The sequence below is a fragment of the Alligator sinensis genome, unplaced genomic scaffold, assembly GCF_000455745.1.
Source record: "Alligator sinensis unplaced genomic scaffold, ASM45574v1 scaffold404_1, whole genome shotgun sequence".
In the NCBI taxonomy this organism is placed as follows: Eukaryota; Metazoa; Chordata; order Crocodylia; family Alligatoridae; genus Alligator; species Alligator sinensis.
Window position 1 is genome coordinate 3411028 of NW_005841839.1, and position 20111 is coordinate 3431138.

The window sequence follows — 20111 nt, forward strand, 5'->3', positions numbered from 1 at the left end:
GAGGAGGGGGCCACGTGGTTTTCTGATGAAGGTGGCTAGAAATAGAAACCAGGTTTTACTCATGTGAGGGAGAAAAACATATACAATAACTTAGTGTAAAGGCAAAATAATGTCTAAACATAAGGGAAGGCAATGCAAGGCAAAATTCAGCTATTTTGCATAGTTATTCCTTTTGCTTGTAAATGCCCATTTGTGCAGTCTTGAGCTTGTCTTTGTAGTTTCTTGCTTTGTGCCTGCTAAAAAAAATGGGCCTTTAGATTTTTAGGGTGTTGTTAAAATGGCCAGGTAAATGTTTAGCCTTGCACCTTTAAACACATAGGTCTCAAAAGTAAGTTCCTAATTCAGAAAAATGCTTGGGTATTTGCTCAACTTTCAGCACAAAAGTATTCCATTGATCTGTGTAAGCAATTTGTGTGTTCAGGACCCAAATACAGCCATACGGATGTATTCTCTGAGCTATAGCTGCAGTATATCAGGATTCCATAAGGTGCATTCATATGATTATTTCAAATGTATTTCTTGGAGCAGGTAATATTCACACACTTTCATCTAATGAAGAACTGTAAAATTGGTTAGGAAGTTGCCCTGTAGTTATAAAACCCTTTCTGGAAGGGAGGGAGGGAGGGAGGGAGAAAGGAAGGAAGGAAGGAATTAATTCACAACAGAATCCTTCCTTGTTGGACAAAAACTTCCCTATTATCTAGACAGATACTCATTGTTATTCTCTGAAGGCTTGGCCCTATAGTTACCTCTAATCTGGATCCTTCCTTTGAAAGAGGGATACATCTCCCTTCTCATATCTACATCTGTGCTTTCACTAGAGCCAACACAAACCCAGTCCAGGAGCACTTGACATTTTATACCTATTCCTGCTCTAGTATGTGGATTTTCTGTTCTCTATACTACTATACCAGCACCCCTTTTCTAATGATATTGCATTACTGAACTGCCAAGTCACTTCCTGGAAGGTGACTTACATGTGGAGTTTAATATGTATGAAATGAAACTGAGAAGTGTTGACTGCTGCACAAGGTGCAATGGACAGCAATTAAGCTGATCTAGTATTTCTGACTGAACAAGATCGAGGGAAGAGATTTGTGGGAAGCAGCTTTCAGTTTCAGAGTGTGAGTAGGTTGGGCTATTAACTTCTGTTTCAGGAGATATAGCAGCCTGGCAGAATGAAAATGACAAAAGGTACTTAAAGAGCCAACATAAATTTTAGTCATATTCTGTAAAGAAACTTTCTAAACTAATTTAATCAAAAAGAGATCAGTAACCCAATACAACTGCCCTTGGACAACAGTCTCCTGAATGGTGAGATGTTTGAGATAATGGTAATCACAGTGAAAGAAATTCAAGGACAAGACAGACTTGAGACTTACTCCTTGTAGTTTGGGGGTCCCCCACTGGTCAGGCACTCATCCTGGTCATATGGCAAAGCTACAGACACAAGCACACACCCAACAGTCAATGAAAGTCTAGAAAACAGTTACTTGTTTCTCCCCTAACAACAAGTACAATACAACCAGCACTGCTGAGCATTTACATGGTGCCTTAATGTGTATTCAAAGAAAGCAAAGGATTCTGGCAGCTGTAACAAACTCAAGTGTATTAGGTAAGATCGAACTCCAAAATGCTAGAATTATCTCCCTTGCACCTGAAGCTGACAAGCTGAAGCTGAGATTTCACTGAAGCTGAGATTTAATTGCAAACTTTTATGGTAAACATACAGTCTTCCTAAAAGCCAAGTATGATGTGCCAGGAAAGCCAATCAGTATTTTAAGGCTACCTAGTGAAAAGCCCATGCATGAAGTACTAGGAAGACCAAAGGATTCCCTAAGCACTGAAGTCCAGGGGAACTGTTGGATTTGCACTGTGGCTATGAGAAAAAACCATGCTGGAATACAGGGTAAGAAGGGTAATGGCTGTATGCGCCTTTGGGCACCAGGGAAGGGATAAGGGCCATGTACCTGTCCGGTTATAATGATGGAGTTGGGGCTGTATGGGAAAGAGAAAAACTGAAAATCTTTAAGACTAGGGACAGACATTCAAAAAGCCAGAGCCTAGATTGATTCAGTCTTTGCAGACTGAAAGATCTAAATGGTTCAGTCTAACCTGACTAGATTGAACCACTTTGCAAGTGAATAGACATTCATTTTTAACTCAGGAAACGCAGGCACATGCTGCAGTGGCTCAGGCCAGAAGCGGGGGGGGGGGCATTAGAGCAGCCCTCGGCTGCAGGGAAGCTGTGCTGGGGGGCATGGCCAGCCTGGGCAGTAGCCTCAAATGAACTGACCAGGGCCAGGGTTTAAATTCCCATTCCCTGTCCCACCGGCACAGATCAGAGCTAGGGTTCAACCAGTGCTCCCCATCATTGCCACAGGGGCAGTGGCATGGCCAGAGGCTGGCTGGCATGGCCCTCTGAGGCAGAGGGGGAGGGGTTTATTCTCAGCCCCGACTGTTGCTGCCACCACCAATTGCTCCCTGCACGGGGCAAGCAACAGAATAAGCCCCCTCCCTGTCCCCTCGCCTAAGGGGGCCATGCCGGCTGGCCTCTGGCCACACCCCTGTTCCTGCCGCTGGAGCAGCAAGGGGGCAAGGACCGTGGGGGAGCAGCAGCCCCTGTCATGGTTTCCCGGGAGCACAAGTCTCTTCCCGGCAGGGGTGGGGCAGGCAGAGCTGCCGCAGACTGCGTGGGGCAAATGGCAGCAGTGCTAGGAGGGGCTTGGGGAGCTCTGGCCACCCCTCCAATCCCTGGTGCTGCCGCTCGCCCCGCCCCCTGCAGCAGCTCTGCCCACCCTGCCCCCACCTGCAGTGCAGCCCCCACACCGGGAAGAGGCTTGCGCTCCTTAGAAAACATGAGAGGGGCTGCTGCCACATCAAGGTCCCTGCCCCCGTGCTGCTTCAGCATGTCCCCGCACCTGCAGCAGTGAAGAGGGAGCACCAGGTAGACCCTAGCTTGGGTCTGTGCCAGTGGGACAGGGAGGAGGGAATTAAACACCCTCCCTCACCAGTTCACTGGAGGCTACTGCCAGGCTGGCCATGCCCCCACCGCTGGAGCAGTGAGCAGAGATATGCCCAACAGGGGCTGCTGTGCCCCTGCCTGGCAGACCCCACTGGGGTCCATGCTGGTGGGACAGGGGAGGGAGGGAGGAATAAACTTCCCAGACTCCTTCACCTTGTGGGAGCTGGCATCTGGCCACACCCCCACCCCTGCCCACCCCTGCTCCAGCTGGGGAGCAGAGGGAAGAGGCCAGCCCTGCCCAAGGCTGCAGAGCATGCTGGGATACTGGGGGGCTCTGGTTTGACTTATACCAGGGAGCGGGTCTGGGACAGAAGTTCTATAAACCAGTTTGCGCTCAGTCAGTTAAGTTTGATACTACATTCAACCAGGTTTATCTCAAACTGGTTTTGTTCATTCTGAAACTGTTTTATGTGCACTGAACTTATGTTTTATTACAGGTTTAAACCAGTTTCTGATCACTTAAACCAGTTTATGTGTAGCTTCTGTCCCCAGCTTAAAACTTGGCTCTCAAGGAAAGAGACCAGAGGGGCACCAGGTTGACAGGTGCAGTTAAAGTGATATGTCCCTGGATCCTGTCTGGGCCTTATAAGCTTAGTGCAGAACTGTTAGATACAAGAGTGAAATTGAACTCTCAAACACTAACTTAGAATCCTTTAGACTAGTGACTTTTTTGGACTCAAGGCACCCCTAACTGGACTGAATGTGTCCTTCCATAACTTTTGTGAACTGAATTAAATTTCAAAACCTCATTTATAGAAGACAGTACTTACTTCTATGCAGAGGGGATGAGCAGCGGGGATGGAGGATCATCCAGGCAGGGACAAGCCTGAGCCTATGTTTATCTGATTAGTTTATCTCCTCATCTCCTAACACTTATCTCTTTACACTGCAGAGCATTCTTCAAAAGATCTGGCAGCACCCCAGAGTGCCACGACACCCTGATTGAGAATTATCACTTTAGACTAACTTCTATTTCCAAAGGTGCCTATACACGTGCTCTGGTCAGGGGTGGATGTTTTAATTAGAGCAGCTCTCAGGAGCCACTCTAATTAAAATGCTGCAGCGTCTCATGTATTCAGAGTCTCATGTTTCAAAATGGCATCTGATGAGCTTTAATTAAAAGTCCCCCTGCTGCTATTTTGAAACACAGGGTCACTGAATACATGTGACACCACAGCATGCTGGAGAGTTCTAATTAGAACGCTCCAGCAGACTCAATTAATCAAATTCACTCCAACATACTGGAATCAGAACACACTGGAGCACGTGTATAGGTACCCCAAGGGTCTAAGTTGATAGAACTGATATATGAAAGACATCTTCTACCTTCTGTTTGTTGCTTTTCTTGCTAAACTTCTTTTTTCCACTCCCTGGGGAAAAGTTACACTAATTTGAGTGCCTCAGACTCCTGTATGCTCTGATTCCATAAGCCGGTTCAAAGATAACTCATCTTGGGGATGGAGTGTAAGATGCACATTCATGCACAAGTGAGACAGACCCCTGCTAAATTCTAAATTGGTGGAACATGCAAGTATGTAGGGGTGGGTGACACTGTAAATTTCACCAAAATGAACATGCTCTGGAGTTGCTTAACTTCAAATTCTTCTTTTGAAATTACCCCTGGACAGCTGACTGGTCACCGAGAGGTTTTTACAGAACCTACCTTCCTCTGTGTTCGATTGGATGGGCTCCAATAATTCTTTAGCTTCCGATATCAATAAGTCAATCAGATCTGAAGATGGGAGAGATGTGTCCGACACTACTTCTGTTTTATCCTCCAAAGTCTCACTGTTCTCTCTTAAAAATAAAAGATGATGAGCTGGTCTTTCCATGATAACATGAGCAATGCATTGGAGACTCTGACCAATAACTCGTGAGGGAAACCATCAGTTAATTACAAAGTTTGTGCATGTGCATTTCATCTTCCTCTCTCAGAGTCACAGGAGCTTTGCTTTTTTTAGAACTAGGATTAGGATTAAGCATTAGCTCTTTTAGCACAGTTGTGCTTTAATCAGATAGGAAATTTTTCCAAGATGTTGTCAAAGTATTTGCATTTTTCAAATTTTTCAAGCATTTTTTATTGTTATTTGGAAAATCACCCCTTTGGAAACTTGAATTTGAAATCTGCTTCCCCCACAATCACATTTATGCACTTGCTTCTTGTTATAAGGTTGCTCATTTGCATTTAGATACAATTTTTTTTGATCAGTTAAAAAAATCAGAGCTCTGACACTTGTTTTGGACATAGACACACAGAATCAATGGATTTGTCCAACAAATAGAAGTGAAGAGGTTGATCCAGTTTGTGGGCTGGGATGACAGGTTTGGACAGTATCCTTATAACCTTTTACAGAGATTTACAGCCCATTCACTTGAATTTGGGCAAGAAAGAACAACTCCTGATTTCAGTAACAGATGTCAGAAGTAGAGACTGGCCTAAAACCAAATACCAGCAAATGTTAGGCAAGTTAGGCAGATTTAAATTCTGCATCTCTGACTTAACCTTATCAGGACCTCTGAAAATGAGACTATTTATGACCCTATACAGGGGTGACTGGTGCTTCCTGAGTCTGGGGGGGCACAATTTGTGGGCGGGCCCGGACGCAGGTCAAAAGCTCCATATCCACTCCTATACTTCTGTGCCACAGCTTAGCCTCCCCAACACACTGCCAGCCCACGCAGCAAAAAAACTGCCCCATCCTGAGTGGTGCCAAGTCAGGGGCCAATCTCAGAGGGGTCACGTGCCCCCGCCCCCCCCCATGCCCTCCCTACCCATTGCCTGTGACCCTATAATAAAAATTTGGGCCTAGGTGGTATGCTTAAGGTCACTAAACACCATAGGAATTGAAGCCAAATCTCTTTGAGCCCCAATCTGGTGTTTTTGAGGCATGTCTAATCCACCTCGACAGGACTCGATGATCTATTGAGGTCCCTTCGACCCTAGCATCTATGAATCTATGAACCTCCATGCTATCCCCCAGACTGCCACCACAAAGCATGCCTTGCCTACTTACTCCTGTTCCATGCCTAGTTCTGACATGGAACATGATACGCAGAGTATCTGCCTTAGTATGTGTCCAGCACTGCTCTTAGCTCTGTGTTGCCCATGTTTATTGGCACTCACCCAGCATTACCCTAAGGTAGCAGTTAGCAACCGTTTAAGGCTGCAGACAAGATAAACCCAATTCGAGTCTGGGGCATTTAGTCATAGCAGCAAAGGAAGAGTGCCTGCAGCCAGCACTTTTCCCCAGGGAAGCATAGTGCCAAAGCCCTGTCTGTGGGCCGGATCACCTGGTTCTGTGGGCTGGATCCGGCCCATAGGCAGTAGGTTGCCAACCCCTGCTCTAATGTAGCTTCAGTTCCGGGACTGAGTGTGTGTAGGCTAGAACAGGAAGGGCCTGCTCCATAGCAAAGCTCCCCAACATGGCACGGAGATTGTGTTGATATATCCTTCATCACAAGATTTTTTTTTATCTATTTCATTTACAAACAAACTAGAGACTTTAGCAAATGCAGATAAGGAGCAACAACAGCAGTTGGCCCCTATAACACATCAGGCAGAGAACAGTCTAAACAAGGTCATTTCAGGTATACAGTTACAGTTCCCAGAAGCCTTCCCCAACCTTTTCTCATCTGGTAAATGGCTGGATTTGCTCAGAACCTTGTGTACATTCTGTGAAGGTAAAAAGAAGGAAAATAGTATCACAGACTTGTAGAACTGGAACATTCCAGAGAATGAACACTAGGATGGTTGCTAGAGATCAGATTTAGTATGACAGTAATCAGCTTCTGTTTATTCACTGCCCTTGAAGCTAATATCTCAAGGCCCTTTGTAACACAAGCAAAAATCACAGTCTATGCAAATCTACAGTCATGTTTAAATTACGCATATTAATATAGATACTAAAATATATCAGAAGCAAAATTTTAAAAACTTCAAAAGAAGAGTTTGTCAGAGTATCTTTCAATGTGGGTGCATCTACACGTGCATTAGATATGGGAGCAGTTTACACTGCACCCTGCTCCCGGGGGGCTGCCTGCTGCTGGGGCAGGAAAAATGTTCCCTTGCCCTGGCAGCAGGGAACTCCTGGCCCCAGCTTCCTGATTGGGGCAAGGGACTTGGAAAGAGCTGCAGGGGAGGGGCAGGTGCCAGCTCCCTGACCTGATGCACCAATGGGGCAGTTAGCAGCGAGCCCCAGGCTGAGTGGGGAATCCCCACCCAGCTGAGGGCTTGCTACTAGCTGCCCCACCAGTGGACGGGGCAGGGGACTAGGACCTGCCCCATCCCTGCAGCTCTTTCCAAGCCCCATGCCTCAATCACCCAATCAGGGCATGGGACTGGGACCTGCTCCTGACTGGGATAGTTCCTAGCCCCTTGCTCCATGATTGCGGGATGGGGGCTGGAGAGTCTGTTCCCCGCCCAGCTACGTGATCATGGAACTAGGCAGGGAACAGGCTCCACAGCCCCTGCCAGCAGGGAGCTCCCAGCACCAGCTCCCCAGTCGTGGGGCAAGTGCTGGGAGATCCTTATCTCTAAGTGCTGGCCCTGCGACTGCAGCACTAATGCTGGGAGATAAGAACCTTCCCGTGACAGCCCTGCAACTGCGGAGCTGGCGCTTGGGGATAAGAATCTCTAAGCCCCCTTCTCCTCAGTTGAGATGGCAAAGTGAGGGCTGGGAGATCAGGAACTTGATCACGATCTCAGAGCGGGGGGCTTGGAGCTCCCTGCTGCCAGGGCAGGGGTACATAGTCCCTGCCTGGGCTCCAGTGGCAGGGCCCACCCCAGCAGCAGGTAGCTTCTGGGGGCATTAAGCAAAGTCCCTCCCCCTACTGGCTGGCTGACCGGGAACAGATTTGTTCCAGGTCAGGTGTCTACACGGGCGCTACTGCGCAGTAACTAATCGCAAGCACATTTGCTACTTACATTTGCAGGTAACAGATTTGCTCAAGATTAGCTAAATTTACTGCTCAGTAAGTGTGTGCACATGTAGATATGCATGCTTATTGAGCAGTAAACTACGCTACTGCATAGTAAAGCATCTCGTGTAGACACAACCATGTGTACTATTACCATTATTCTCCTATGCTTTACTCCTGTTCTTGAATGGATAGAGCCATTAACATGCACAGATGGAGAATTTCCAAGCACTGCTTAGGTATATGTATGAGAAAGACATTTTGGTCTACTGAGTAGTCACCCAAAGTTCAGTGCTGTTTGCTTTGAAGAAAGAGTCCTATCAATACCTATATACTTCAGTATCTAGTATCTATCCCTATTTAAGCCAGTACATAGTACAGTAACTCTAGAGATCTCTAATTTCTTCCTCCTCCAAATCTGTTGAGGTAGAATCTGGTCTCCATTTTACTTTTTTGTTTCCTCACAAGGTACAGTTCCTTTCTTCCTTCAAGGAGTCAGGCCTATAGCAAGTAAGTTCAAAAGGAATACCTAACACCAAATAGGCAAAATTCCTGCACCAGTCCAAACAGCTGAACTGCATATTGATAATCACCAATGGAGCTGGAGTTTCTATGGCACAGTAGACTGATGCAATTGCAGTCATATTTACAGCCAATTCTGTTCACCTCCATGGGGAAGACTGGCAACTAGATCCAATAACCCAGTTCCTCCATGACATGACATTCCAGCACTCATTGTGGTGTGGGTGCAATGGACTCGCTAAGAGTAAAGCTTCATGATACTCAGAGTTAATGAACCTATGAAGTGGGTTCCTGGGGTCATGGCCCACTTTCCAGAGCAGAATCACATTGATTCTATTAGGTCAGCATACACTTCCACATAGAGGAAGGGTTGTTTTGGTCTATAGCAGTAGATGGGGGGAGGCTGGGGCAGCTGGAAGAGGTGCATCCTGGGATCCTTGAGGACTGCAAATAGCTCATTTTATCTTTGTGGAGCAGACTGAAGTTACCCTAACATAAGCCATGTAGCAAAGCCCAGAGTTAACCCACTTCTGAAGTGATGCAACTTTGAGATGCTCAGAGGGGACTTAGCATGAGTTAATGAGTTTTAACATATGGATGTTTGCTTTTTAAGTATGCTTAGTATGGTCTAAGTGTAACATGCATTTCATGCTAAGGGTTTCATAGATAATTGCCACATTTCAATACTTCACCTGCACAAACAAGAACAACTTTCTGTTGCAGATTTCCAGGCGCTTCCGTGTGACTTCAGATTTCCGTAATTGACCATCAGCCAGGGACAATCTTTTTTTCAGCTCCAGAATGTCTCCCTGGAATAAAAATAATGAGGCAGGAATTTGCAAACAGAAGGAAGAGAAAGGTGATTGTGAAAGCAGAACTGAGACCCTTGAAAGCACTAACACAATGTCAGAGTATCTTGGGAATAGAAGCAAATGCCAGGTCCAGAGTAATTAGCTTCCCTGAGCCAGGATTAGAAAGCTGCTGTGAGACTACCATCCTACTAGCACTTTTCAGGGCTACATAAGAAGGCAGCTAAGGGCACAAATAAACTATCTTCTCCCACAGCACCTACACTTGGAAATCTAAAAATATCCCACTAAGGAAGCAAAAAGAGCTTCAATTTTTACCTCCAATAAAGTGCGCTGGATTAAGAGAGTGAGAATTTTTAAGGGGCAGAAAAGAAAAAAAGAAAAGTATTAAGTTATGTTATAGCAAAGGCACAGTGAGCTCATTGAGCACCCACAACAAGGGATGCACCAACTAATGTAGGTAGGGGGAAAAGGAAGTTTTACCTGCCCAGGCGGCCTGCACAGGGAAGGCACCTGCTACTGCTGCTCACCCCCTGCATGCTATTCTCCAGATGCACTACTGGGTACAGGGCTGCACTGCCCAGCTTTTATAGCTAAGCAACACAGGGCTGCCCCTGCCATGGTAAAGACTCTCAGGGGGAGAGTCTCACATCATCTTATAAGTGGGGCCCAGGTCTAGTTATGCTAATGTGCTACAAGAAAAAGTCTGCTGGCAAGTACACATCCCATGGCCATTAGCCACCAACATAATTTGCCTGGGTCTGAGACCCATCCTCCATGTGCTTCTCTCCTGCTTATGCAGTTCTGCCCCATGAGGAATGCTTGAGATGGCAGGCCCAGGAATGACTTCTCCACTGGGAAACTGTCAAAATGGAACCTGCTTCCAAAGCAAGCCCAACATCAGAATTACTGGCTATGAGGTGAAGGCTCAAACTGGGAGACTGGGGTAAGTAAAACAAGAAAATGAGCTGGAGTCACCTGGTATCACAATGTGCTAGTTTCTGCCATGTCAGAGCTAGCCATAAGTGCTCATCTTTATGAAGGAAGCCTTTTCTTGTGAGCTGATTACTGGAAGCCATACTAAGTATGAACATGAGCCCTACAATTCTGCCAGCTTCAGTGTTATGAATTATAACCCATCCATAAAATAAATCCATTTTTTTAAAGAAATGGCCCTTTCCATTAGCCCCCTGACCCCCAAGCCAGCCCTCCCGGATACAGACACATCACCTCTGCTTCAGAGACATGCTTTGCTTTCTTCCCTGCCAGCTTAGTTTTCAGCTCAGTGATTTCTGTCTCCAGCAGGTGGATCACTTCCTCGTAGTCCTGCTCCGCACTGCGAGCCTGTCGCTGCACCACCTCAGCCATCTGTAGCTTGCTGTGCAGGGTCCGATTCTCAGAGAGGAAGCCCAGAGCCTTCTAGAAGCAATGAGGAGCATTCATTACAGCATCCGCGTCAGGGCCAGCCATCAATGCAGGGCCAGCCAACCAGCTTTCTCTCAGAATAAGCTACTATTGTTTTTCCAATAGTGCCATATGGAAAGCCTTCACCCATTCTGGCTATCTTTTCCCTTGTAACTATGTCATTGCAACACAGGGCTAGAACATAGAGATGTATGGAACTAGAGTTGCACTGTAGCTAAAATAATGGATGCACTGCCAGCTTGAGGGCCTGTTTTCATTGGAAATGGAGATGCTTCTCCATGAGACACAAGATTGTTATTGCTCCTTTATTTAAATTTAACCTGCTTGTAGTGGACTCCATCCTTTCATTATGTGAGCACATAATAGCCAGTACAATCAGGTCCTCATTCCTGGCTAGAACATCTTGGTACTGCAGCACTACCAATAATTTATAACAAGTACAGATGGTGACTTAGTTTCAGCTGCAGGCTTGGGTGTGTGGAAACTGCAAGGTAAGATCCCCAAAACTGTCCCTTATCTTATCCAGCAGTGAGGCAGCATTGAGGTAAACACCACACACAACCAGTGAGACAAAGCATCAGTAATATTTTCACTAACCTGGTTCAGTCTTTGAAGTTCTTCCTCCATTGACTTCTTGCTGTTCTCCACCTCCTTCAGAAGAGACTGAAAGGCAGATTTTCATTTGATTAGGTGTCACATTTAACAGTGCATTCACTAAGGAATACTATGGACCTGAATTTTCTCTGCACAAGAGCAATATTTTAAGAACTAGCAAATTACACGTGATGGTGGGGACAGGGGAGGAGGCGAGGCCAGTGCTGCGCTGCCACCACCCCATGCTGCAGCCACTGCCACCTCCAAGGAGCAGGGCCAGGGGGGTGGGGGAAATGAGGCCAGCGGTGCTGGCCTTGCCTCCCAGCTCCATCCCTTCTGTCATGGTGCTCTGCCATCCCACTCCGTTCCCGCTGTCCCCCTCCACCACGATCCCGCACTGCCGCTGCCACCTCCAAGGAGCAGGGCTGGGGAGGGGGGGTGAGGGCAGCAGTGCTGGCTTCACCCCCCCACCCACGCTCCGCCTCCATCGTCATGGTGGCACTTGATCTCCACCATCATTCTCTGTCCCACACTCTGCATCCAGCCCCGCGCCACCCTCCCTTCCCCACCACTCCATCCCCTCTGTCCCTGCCGTCATGGCAGCGCTCCATCCCCGCCATCATTCTTGACGGGCAATTTGCCCTGCATGCAGCACTGTCTGGAGTCATGCCCTGCTGGGAGGCACACCTCCCATGAGTGTTATGGACAGACAGACTAAGCCCTTATATATATATAGATATACAGAGATATATATATATCGATATAGATACATAGATATATAGATTTTAAGCAATATTTTAAGAAGACAGGCGTGTAGATGGCTGCTGCATTTTTGCTGGCCACAGTGTATTTGAAAAATTTACCTTTTCACAATTATGAATGTAACAGTGGGGTTATCAACAAGGCTAGGGACAGAAGTTACACAGAAACTGGTTTAAGTGATCAGAAACTGGTTTAAACCTGTAACAGGACAGAAGTTGAGTGCAAATAAACCAATTTCAAAATGGCTGAAACTGGCTTAAGATAAACCCTACTGAATATAGTACCAGAGTTAACTGATTTGGGTCAAACCAGTTTACAAAACTTCTGTCCTAGACCCCTTCCGGGTTCAAGTTAAAATCACAGTCCCCCAGCATGCTTTCCAGCCCTGGGCTGGGCTGGGCTGGGCTGAGATGTCTGCTCCAAAGAACAGGGCTGGCCCCACCCCTCTGTTCCCTAGCTGGAGCAGTGAGGGCTGGCTGACAAGGTGCGGGGAGGGGGCAAGCCCATCTGGGGATGCAGTCCAGTCTACAGTGTGGGGGACTGTCCCCACCAGGCAAACCCCAGCTAGGGTCTGGGGCCAGGGAGCATGGTTACACACCCCTTCCCCCATTCAAATTTACTGCTGGCTGCAACTGTGGACTACAAATCCCAGAAGCACCTGGAAGCAGGAAGAGGAAGTGATGAGAACCCTGCAGAGTCATGTTTCTGTAATTCTGGACTGCAAATCCCAGAGACCTTGGGGGCAGCAGGAAGAGGAAGTGAACACACAGACAGAGATCCATGCTCTAGCACCTCCCAGCTTTTAGCTTGAGCCAGTGCAGACATGTGGCTGCATTTCCTGAATCAAAGGTAAATGTCTGTTCACTTCTGTTTCAATTTAATCTGTGCAGGTTAGACTAACCTGCAAAGGCTGCTTGGGCTTTTTGACTGTTTGTACCTAGCCTATGGGTTAGATCTCTGGGATTTTTACTGAGGTTGTGAACAGAATTTCATTGGTTTGTTTTTGGTGCTTTGTATTTTTCTAAGACACTTACCTGCCTCCATGGTTTTTCTTAGAAAAATAGTGATCTCACACTTTCAGCACAAACAACTGTTGTTTTAACGATAGCAGAAACAACAAGGAAAGGACAAAGCAGCAACAACAAGGAACAGACAAAAAATAAGTTTTACAGGAGAGAGTACACTGTGACAGTCTCCTCTGTAACAATTTGTATTGAATAGAATCCAAAGTGGATACTCTCTACAGCAAATGCCTAGGAATGAAAGGATGTAATATGCACAGAGCACCCTCCTAGTAGTTATGCTACCCTTGTGTATTACTAATATGAATTCTGGCAGAAGGAACAGGACAAGACAACTTGCTCAAAAAACAAACCTCACCTTCAGCCTTCGCACTTCTTGCCGTAGATCTGTCGTTTCCAGTTGCAACTGTTCCAGTTCCTCGTTGTCATTAGAGCTGACAGAGTCAAAAGTCTAAAATGCATAGATGCACACATGGTGAGTGATTTCTTACCCTTTACCCTGAGTCTGTGGTTACAATGCAAGAATGTCTATTTTTTTACATGCAGGGAATAATGTTATTCAAAATAATTTTCACAGATGGTTTGTGTTGTCAGAAAACAAATCAAACATCACATTTTATAATCCAACTGTGGCTTTGTATTCCACAGATATTCAGCCTTCGAGCCATGTGATAAGCGAAACAACTGAACCATGGTGAATTCTCACATTGTTTTAAACTTGGCAGTAGTTGGAAGAGATTTACCACATCTAACTTTCCTTCCTTATCATTATCAAAATGACATAAGTTGGCCCCTGAGGCAATGAAATCAATAAAATAGTTTTGCTGTGATAAATTTTTCAACTGACACACTAGACAAATTACATCAGCCACTTCCTTACAGGCATTACACATTTTTATTTATTAAGCATATGAAGTTGGAGGTCCTTTATGGAATTTCCTATAATCTTAGTGATTAAAGGATGAAAGTCCAGCTTCTCCTTTCAAAAAATTAAAGGATGAGTGAAAGAGAGCTCTTTTGTCTTTGCCCTCTTTGATTTTTCAGAGAGGTCTCACCAGCGCTATTTATTTCTACAATGTCTAGTCCAGCAATTCTCAATCTTTTCATGCAGTGGCCCCACTTCTGGGCTTACAAACCATTCCTGGTCCAAAGAGAACTGCTATAAATTAATTTCTGTGGGGCTGCAATCTTATTTGTTAGAGCCCTGACCCCATTTGAACCCATAGTTTGGGAACTGCTGGTCTAGCCAACACACAAACTCTCATAAAGACCCATGAAGTTTTTGACCTGAGGTGAGCTTTGGAACCAAGACAATATGCAGCAGACCACTGGTTTTCAAACAGTATTATATGGAACCCTAGTCATCAAGGGTTCTGCAAGAGACTAGGAGTAATGGTGGAGTGGGCTGGGAGGTCATGCACCTCCATTGCTGAGCTGGCTCAGGTTACCTAATGCCATGTCAAGTCTTTAAGATCAGGGTATGGATTCTGTGGTAGAAGAAGAAGTAAAATGAAAGGGCTCCATGACTTTAGAAAGTTTGAAAACCACTGCAGTAGACTTAAAAGACAACTGAGAAGAAATATTTGGCTAAGGCTGACCAGAGAGTGAAAAGCAGATGTATCCAGTAAATTGGCCACTTCATGTTGAGTGAAGAGCACAGAACTGGAATCTAGGCCAGCCTCCTCTAGCTCATCCTGCAGCAGATCCCTGAGTGCTTGGAGAAGATCTATGAAAGAAAACCACAACAGTAATAGGATGAAGAGAGAAAGCCCTAGCTACATACTAGTGAATGGTTGTTGCAGAAAACAGGCAAATTCACTGTCTGCTGAGCACAGCTAGTTAAAACAAGCCAAGTATTTTTCATAGAAAATGTAGTCAAGACTTCATTTTAATAAAACCTTGCATTTTTTTAGTTCTTTGACAAGGAAAAAAGGAAATTAAAAAAAGTGTTGGCTATCAATAACTTTTAAGAATTTTCAGTTTTCAAAAGCCCAAACAGAATCGACCCCTTTGACCATTCTGACATGCTCAGGGATGGTGGTGGGAAGTGCTGCACCACCTCAGATCTGGGGCTGATGCATGTGAAGCAGGAATAGGTAGGTGAGATTTACTTAATTGGCAACATGACTGAGTTCTCTGCCACCACAGTGCAGACAGTCCCTCACTCTCCATAACCCATTCACAGTCTTTAGCCTCTCTACCAGATTGCTAATATGAGTCCCAGTTGGTATGAACTGTTGTATTAAAAAAAACAGGGCTTCCTTCTGGGTTGTAATCTTGTTCCTGTAGATATGTAAGGCAGGCATGGATGCCATCCTGGTGTGGGATGTTGGTATATAGGCTGGTAACGTCCATGGTGGCTAGGAGTGTGTTGCTGGGAAGGTGGTCTACGTTTTTAAGTTTCCGTAGCAAGTCTGTAGTGTCTTGGACAACCCAGAATACAGACCCAAAGGTATTACTAACCTTATACACTTCATCCTCACACACAACAATTTCACTTTTAATAATCAACACTTCCTCCAGATGATGGGAACAGCTATGGGCACTAAAATGGCCCCACAGTATGCCAACCTTTTTATGAGCCACCTGGAAGAAGACTTCCTCAAGAACTGCACCATCAAACCCTTGCTATACTTAAGATATATCGATGACATCTTCATCATTTGGACTGAGAACCTGCAATCTCTAATTGGGTTCCATCAGAAATTCAACAGTCACCATCCCTCCATCTGACTTTCTCTAGAATACTCCAACACCAACATCCCCTTTTTAGACACAATGATCAGTATCCAGAAGGGTAAAATACAGACCACAGTATACAAGAAACCCACAGACCAACATACATATCTGCACAGAACCAGCAATCACCCTAAACACACCAAAAAAGCTGTGATATACAGCCAAGCCCTCAGATACCACCGCATCTGTACTGAAGAAAACACCCGGGATTGCCACCTCACCAATCATAAAAAGGCTTTCACCCAGCAAGGACACTCCTCCAGAGAGGTAGATCGCACGTTTGAAAGAGCCACCTGGATACCACGTGAAGAACTGCTGCAGTACAGAACAAGCACTGAACCTCGCCAACCTCATCACCAGAAACAAACTTCCTCAAGCCCAGAACACACCAAAAGGATCCAGACCGTGCCAGGACAAGAAATGCAAAACCTGCCAACACATCTCCACCACCCCCACTATTACTACACCCCACAACAGAGCCATCAGCATTCCTGGATCTTACAGCTGCACCTCCAGAAATGTGATATATCTCATCCACTGCACCAAATGCCCTGATGGAAGATATGTAGGAGAGACCAAACAACAACTGCGCACCAGAATGAACGCACACCGGAAATCCATCAAAGACAGAAACACCCAATTACCGGTGGGGGCACATTTCTCACAGGAGGGCCACTCTCTCTCCAATCTCTCAGTCCCGATCCTCAAGGGAAACTTATACAACACTTCCCAGAGACGAGCCTATGAGCTCCATTTCATCAACCTGCTGGATACTAGAGATCAGGGACTAAACATAGACATTGGATTTTTGATACATTATAATCTGCCTGGCAACTGACTCCCCAGCCCAGCCCAGCCCAGCCCCTGGCTTCTTTACTTTTCATTCCATCCAGGAAGAGCACATACCAACTGCTGAAACTTCCTTAGCCTGATGAAGGGTTTTTGAACCCAAAAGCTTGCTTAATAGCTATTCTCCAACCATTTGGGTTGGTCTAATAAAAGATATCAAATTCACCCAAGGAACCTTGTCTGCCTTGGAACTATGCTGACTTTCAGAGCAGAGACAGAGTAATAATACAAGCAACACTTAGGGGACAGCTATTTGCCATCAGCCCACGGACAGCGATTTTTCTTTTGGGTACTGCTAGACCAAGCAGGCTGAAGGGTTCAGGAGAATGGGCTTGTTGTATGCTCTCTCTCTTGGCCCCATACATCTGTACTGATTTAAAGTCTTTTTCCTTCAGTGACCATTTACTGAATTCACTGAGTCTGAATGAAAGCCTGTCCAGGCACAGCCCTTTATTCTTGCCATCATCTCTTAGCTGGTCTGCCCCTGGGTGGTAATGAGTTCTGCAGAATGAAGAGAAGCACTCTGCTCACCTCCATAGGCCAGTGTTCCTTGAGAATCTGTGGTCAGACTCTGCCGTAATTGCCTCCTCTTCTCCTCAGTCACATTCAGACCCAGATACTGCAAAACCTTTAACAAGGAAATAAAGTAGTAAGTCTGTAAAATAACCTGAGTGGGAAAACAAGCTTTCTGGGAGGGTGAAGGTTGGGGGAACAATCTTAGATGGGGAAGAATAAAATTGTACCATTCAAAACCCCCGATTTTAAAAAGTGAAGGCAAAGTGTACTAAAACTCTTAATACAGAGAACAAATTTGTTCAAACCCAGAGCAGGCAAAGTTCAATGAGAAAATTTAATCCTGATTTATGATTAAGAAGAATAATGGAGGTTTAGCACAAAACTTTCTGTCCATATGCTGCTTTCCACATTTTCATAGGATTACACACACTGAAAAAGCAACTGCTTCATCCACCACAAGGTGACAGCAAACTCTGCCTCAACACCTAGAAAAGGCTCTTCTTGCACAGGAAAACATATCACCTGCTGCAGAAACAATACAAGATACTTCAGAGACTTCAGCTGTATCCATCCACCAGCTTGAGTTGGGAGATAACCTTACTGGGGGTTGTGTATTCATGCATTCTCCATCACGATGCGCTAAAATACAACGGGGTGCATGTTTCAGATGGAACAGTTGAAAAAAGGAAGTACCAGTTCTCTTGACTTAATTAGATTTCACCACATAGTAGCTAACGAGTTCTATTCCCCATCCTTTGCAGAGGTTGTGTGTGCAATTTGAGTAAGGATGTTTAAAAAAAAAACAATATTGCGGTCAGGCCGCAGCTGGAGTATTGTGTTCAGTTCTGGGCGCCGCACTTCAGGAGGGATGTGGACAGCATTGAGAGGGTCCAGAGGAAGGCTACCCATTTGATTTGGGGACAGCAGGGCAGACCCTACAAAGAGAGGCTATGGGACCTTAACCTGTTCAGCCTTCACAAGAGAAGGCTGAGGGGGGACCTGGTGGCCGTCTATAAACTCACCAGGGGGGACCAGCAGGGTTTGGGAGAGACCTTGTTCCCCCAGCGCCCCCCAGGGTAACAAGGAACAATGGCCACAAATTGTTAGAGAGTAGGTTTAGACTAGACATCCGAAGGCACTACTTCACAGTCAGGGTGGCTAGGATCTGGAACCAACTTCCAAGGGAAGTGGTGCTGGCTCCTACCCTGCGGGTCTTTAAGAGGAGGCTTGATGTCTACCTGGCTGGGGTCATTTGAGCCCGGTTTTCTCTCCTGCCCAGGGCAGGGGGTTGGACTTGATGATCTACAAGGTCCCTTCCGACCCTACTTCTATGAATATGAATTTATAAATATGGTTGGGACTCTCAGATCTTCATGCACTTTCAATACATTACTGGTACTGGGGCTGAGTCTCACTCACACTGAGGCATATTTCTAAAATTCTGCCAGTAAAGATTAAAACATTTAGGCCATCATGGCAACCAGAGCCAGATTGGCCTCAGAGATAGGAAAGCAGCGGGGGTTCTTCTGATGCAAAGCTCTGTATAGATTTCCAATACTAGTACCAACAGTAATTTCACTATGGACATAGGAGCTCTTAGGAGCTTGCTGTGCAAGTTAAAAGGAACAAAAATAAACCAGGAGAATTCAGATGTCTGTTAAATGGCATTCGTGGGGATGAAGCTGTGCTGTCTCTCCTCATTTAGCTCATTTAGAATTTTGAAGGGCTGACAAACACACTTCACAGCATGGGTGAATTTAAGACAGCTGCGGTGTAATGCTGCCATGCTTACAGGACTCCCAGTAATATAGATTGGTATAAATCCGTTATGCCTCCATCTCATTAATCAAATTGGGACTTGGACCTAATTGTGCTGAATGAACTCTGTGATCCTAACAGTGTAATCAATGTTTGAATCCTTGTGTCCGCTTCTCACGCTACTTGAACTCTGACTAACAGTTCTATTAATAGCCCTCTACATCCTTGTTCAGCTCTGGATTAGACTAAAGGGGAATCAGATTGGAGCAGACGGTATCCAGTGTTAGTGACGTATGTGCAGATTAGGCCACACTAAGATCAAGTGCTATAGACTTATTCTATACAAACAAGTAGGCACCAGATTCTCTCAGACTATTTGTATTCAGGATTTTGCTTTTTAATCCCTCCTAAAAGCAAGTGACACACTGACCCCGATGCCATTAACAGACATAGTCATCATGAGCCTCAACATAATGTTTTTAAAACAGAATTGGGAAAAAAGGCCAAAATATATTTTCAGCTCAGTCTATGCTTCTATCTAATCTTAAGAAGTGGTCACATAAGGAAATTCTAATGCACTGCTTTAAGACTCTAGAATAGTTGGTTTTCAACCTTTTATCATTTGTGGACCTTTAAAAAAATTTTGAATGCAGGTGCAAACCCCTTTGAACTGTAAGTGTGGGTATTCATATATTTTTGATTGATCATAGTCATCTTTCACCGACCCCTTAGATATAGTCTGTAGACTCCCAGGGGTCTCCCAGGGACCACAGGATGAAAATCACTGCTCTAGAATATATGGTGTATTGAATGAAAATTAACAAGAAGGGTATTTTTTCACTGAATAACTCAAGGTGGCTTTAAGACAAAACAGAAAATTACCAAACTAGATAAATCAGTAACTGCTGCAACGTTCTAGTTTTGAATTAAGCCATATTATAATTGTCCTCCAATTATTCCATTGTGTAGAAAAAGACTGATCCATCTCACTGATCCATCAAACTCTTGATCCCTGTTCTCTTTGTTTGCTCCTGTACCATATTACATAGAGCTAAACTGCATTCATTTGCCCCTGAATGAAACTGTTGGTTAGGAGCGGACAGACAAAATAGCTATTGTAAATTCTCCACCCTGCAGTGTGTGTGTCATCTGTTCATACCCTCAGCATTTTAT

General features: G+C 45.3%; 1 protein-coding gene across 1 annotated transcript in view; it reads right to left on the minus strand.

Annotated features, from left to right (window-relative positions):
* Position 1: 1 nt before the first annotated feature.
* LOC112550233 (syntaxin-binding protein 4-like) overlaps positions 2–20111 on the minus strand; it is a gene marked incomplete at its 3' end in the record, with an annotated part of 93979 nt that continues 73869 nt past the window's right edge. The window contains exons 14-23 of the mRNA XM_025203591.1: positions 17196–17292; positions 14675–14802; positions 13435–13527; positions 11296–11361; positions 10504–10692; positions 9157–9273; positions 6649–6698; positions 4689–4822; positions 1383–1440; positions 2–35 (exon numbers count right to left, since the gene is read on the minus strand). Of these exons, the coding sequence (XP_025059376.1) occupies positions 2–35; positions 1383–1440; positions 4689–4822; positions 6649–6698; positions 9157–9273; positions 10504–10692; positions 11296–11361; positions 13435–13527; positions 14675–14802; positions 17196–17292 (966 nt within the window). The remainder of the gene's footprint in view (positions 36–1382; positions 1441–4688; positions 4823–6648; positions 6699–9156; positions 9274–10503; positions 10693–11295; positions 11362–13434; positions 13528–14674; positions 14803–17195; positions 17293–20111) is intronic.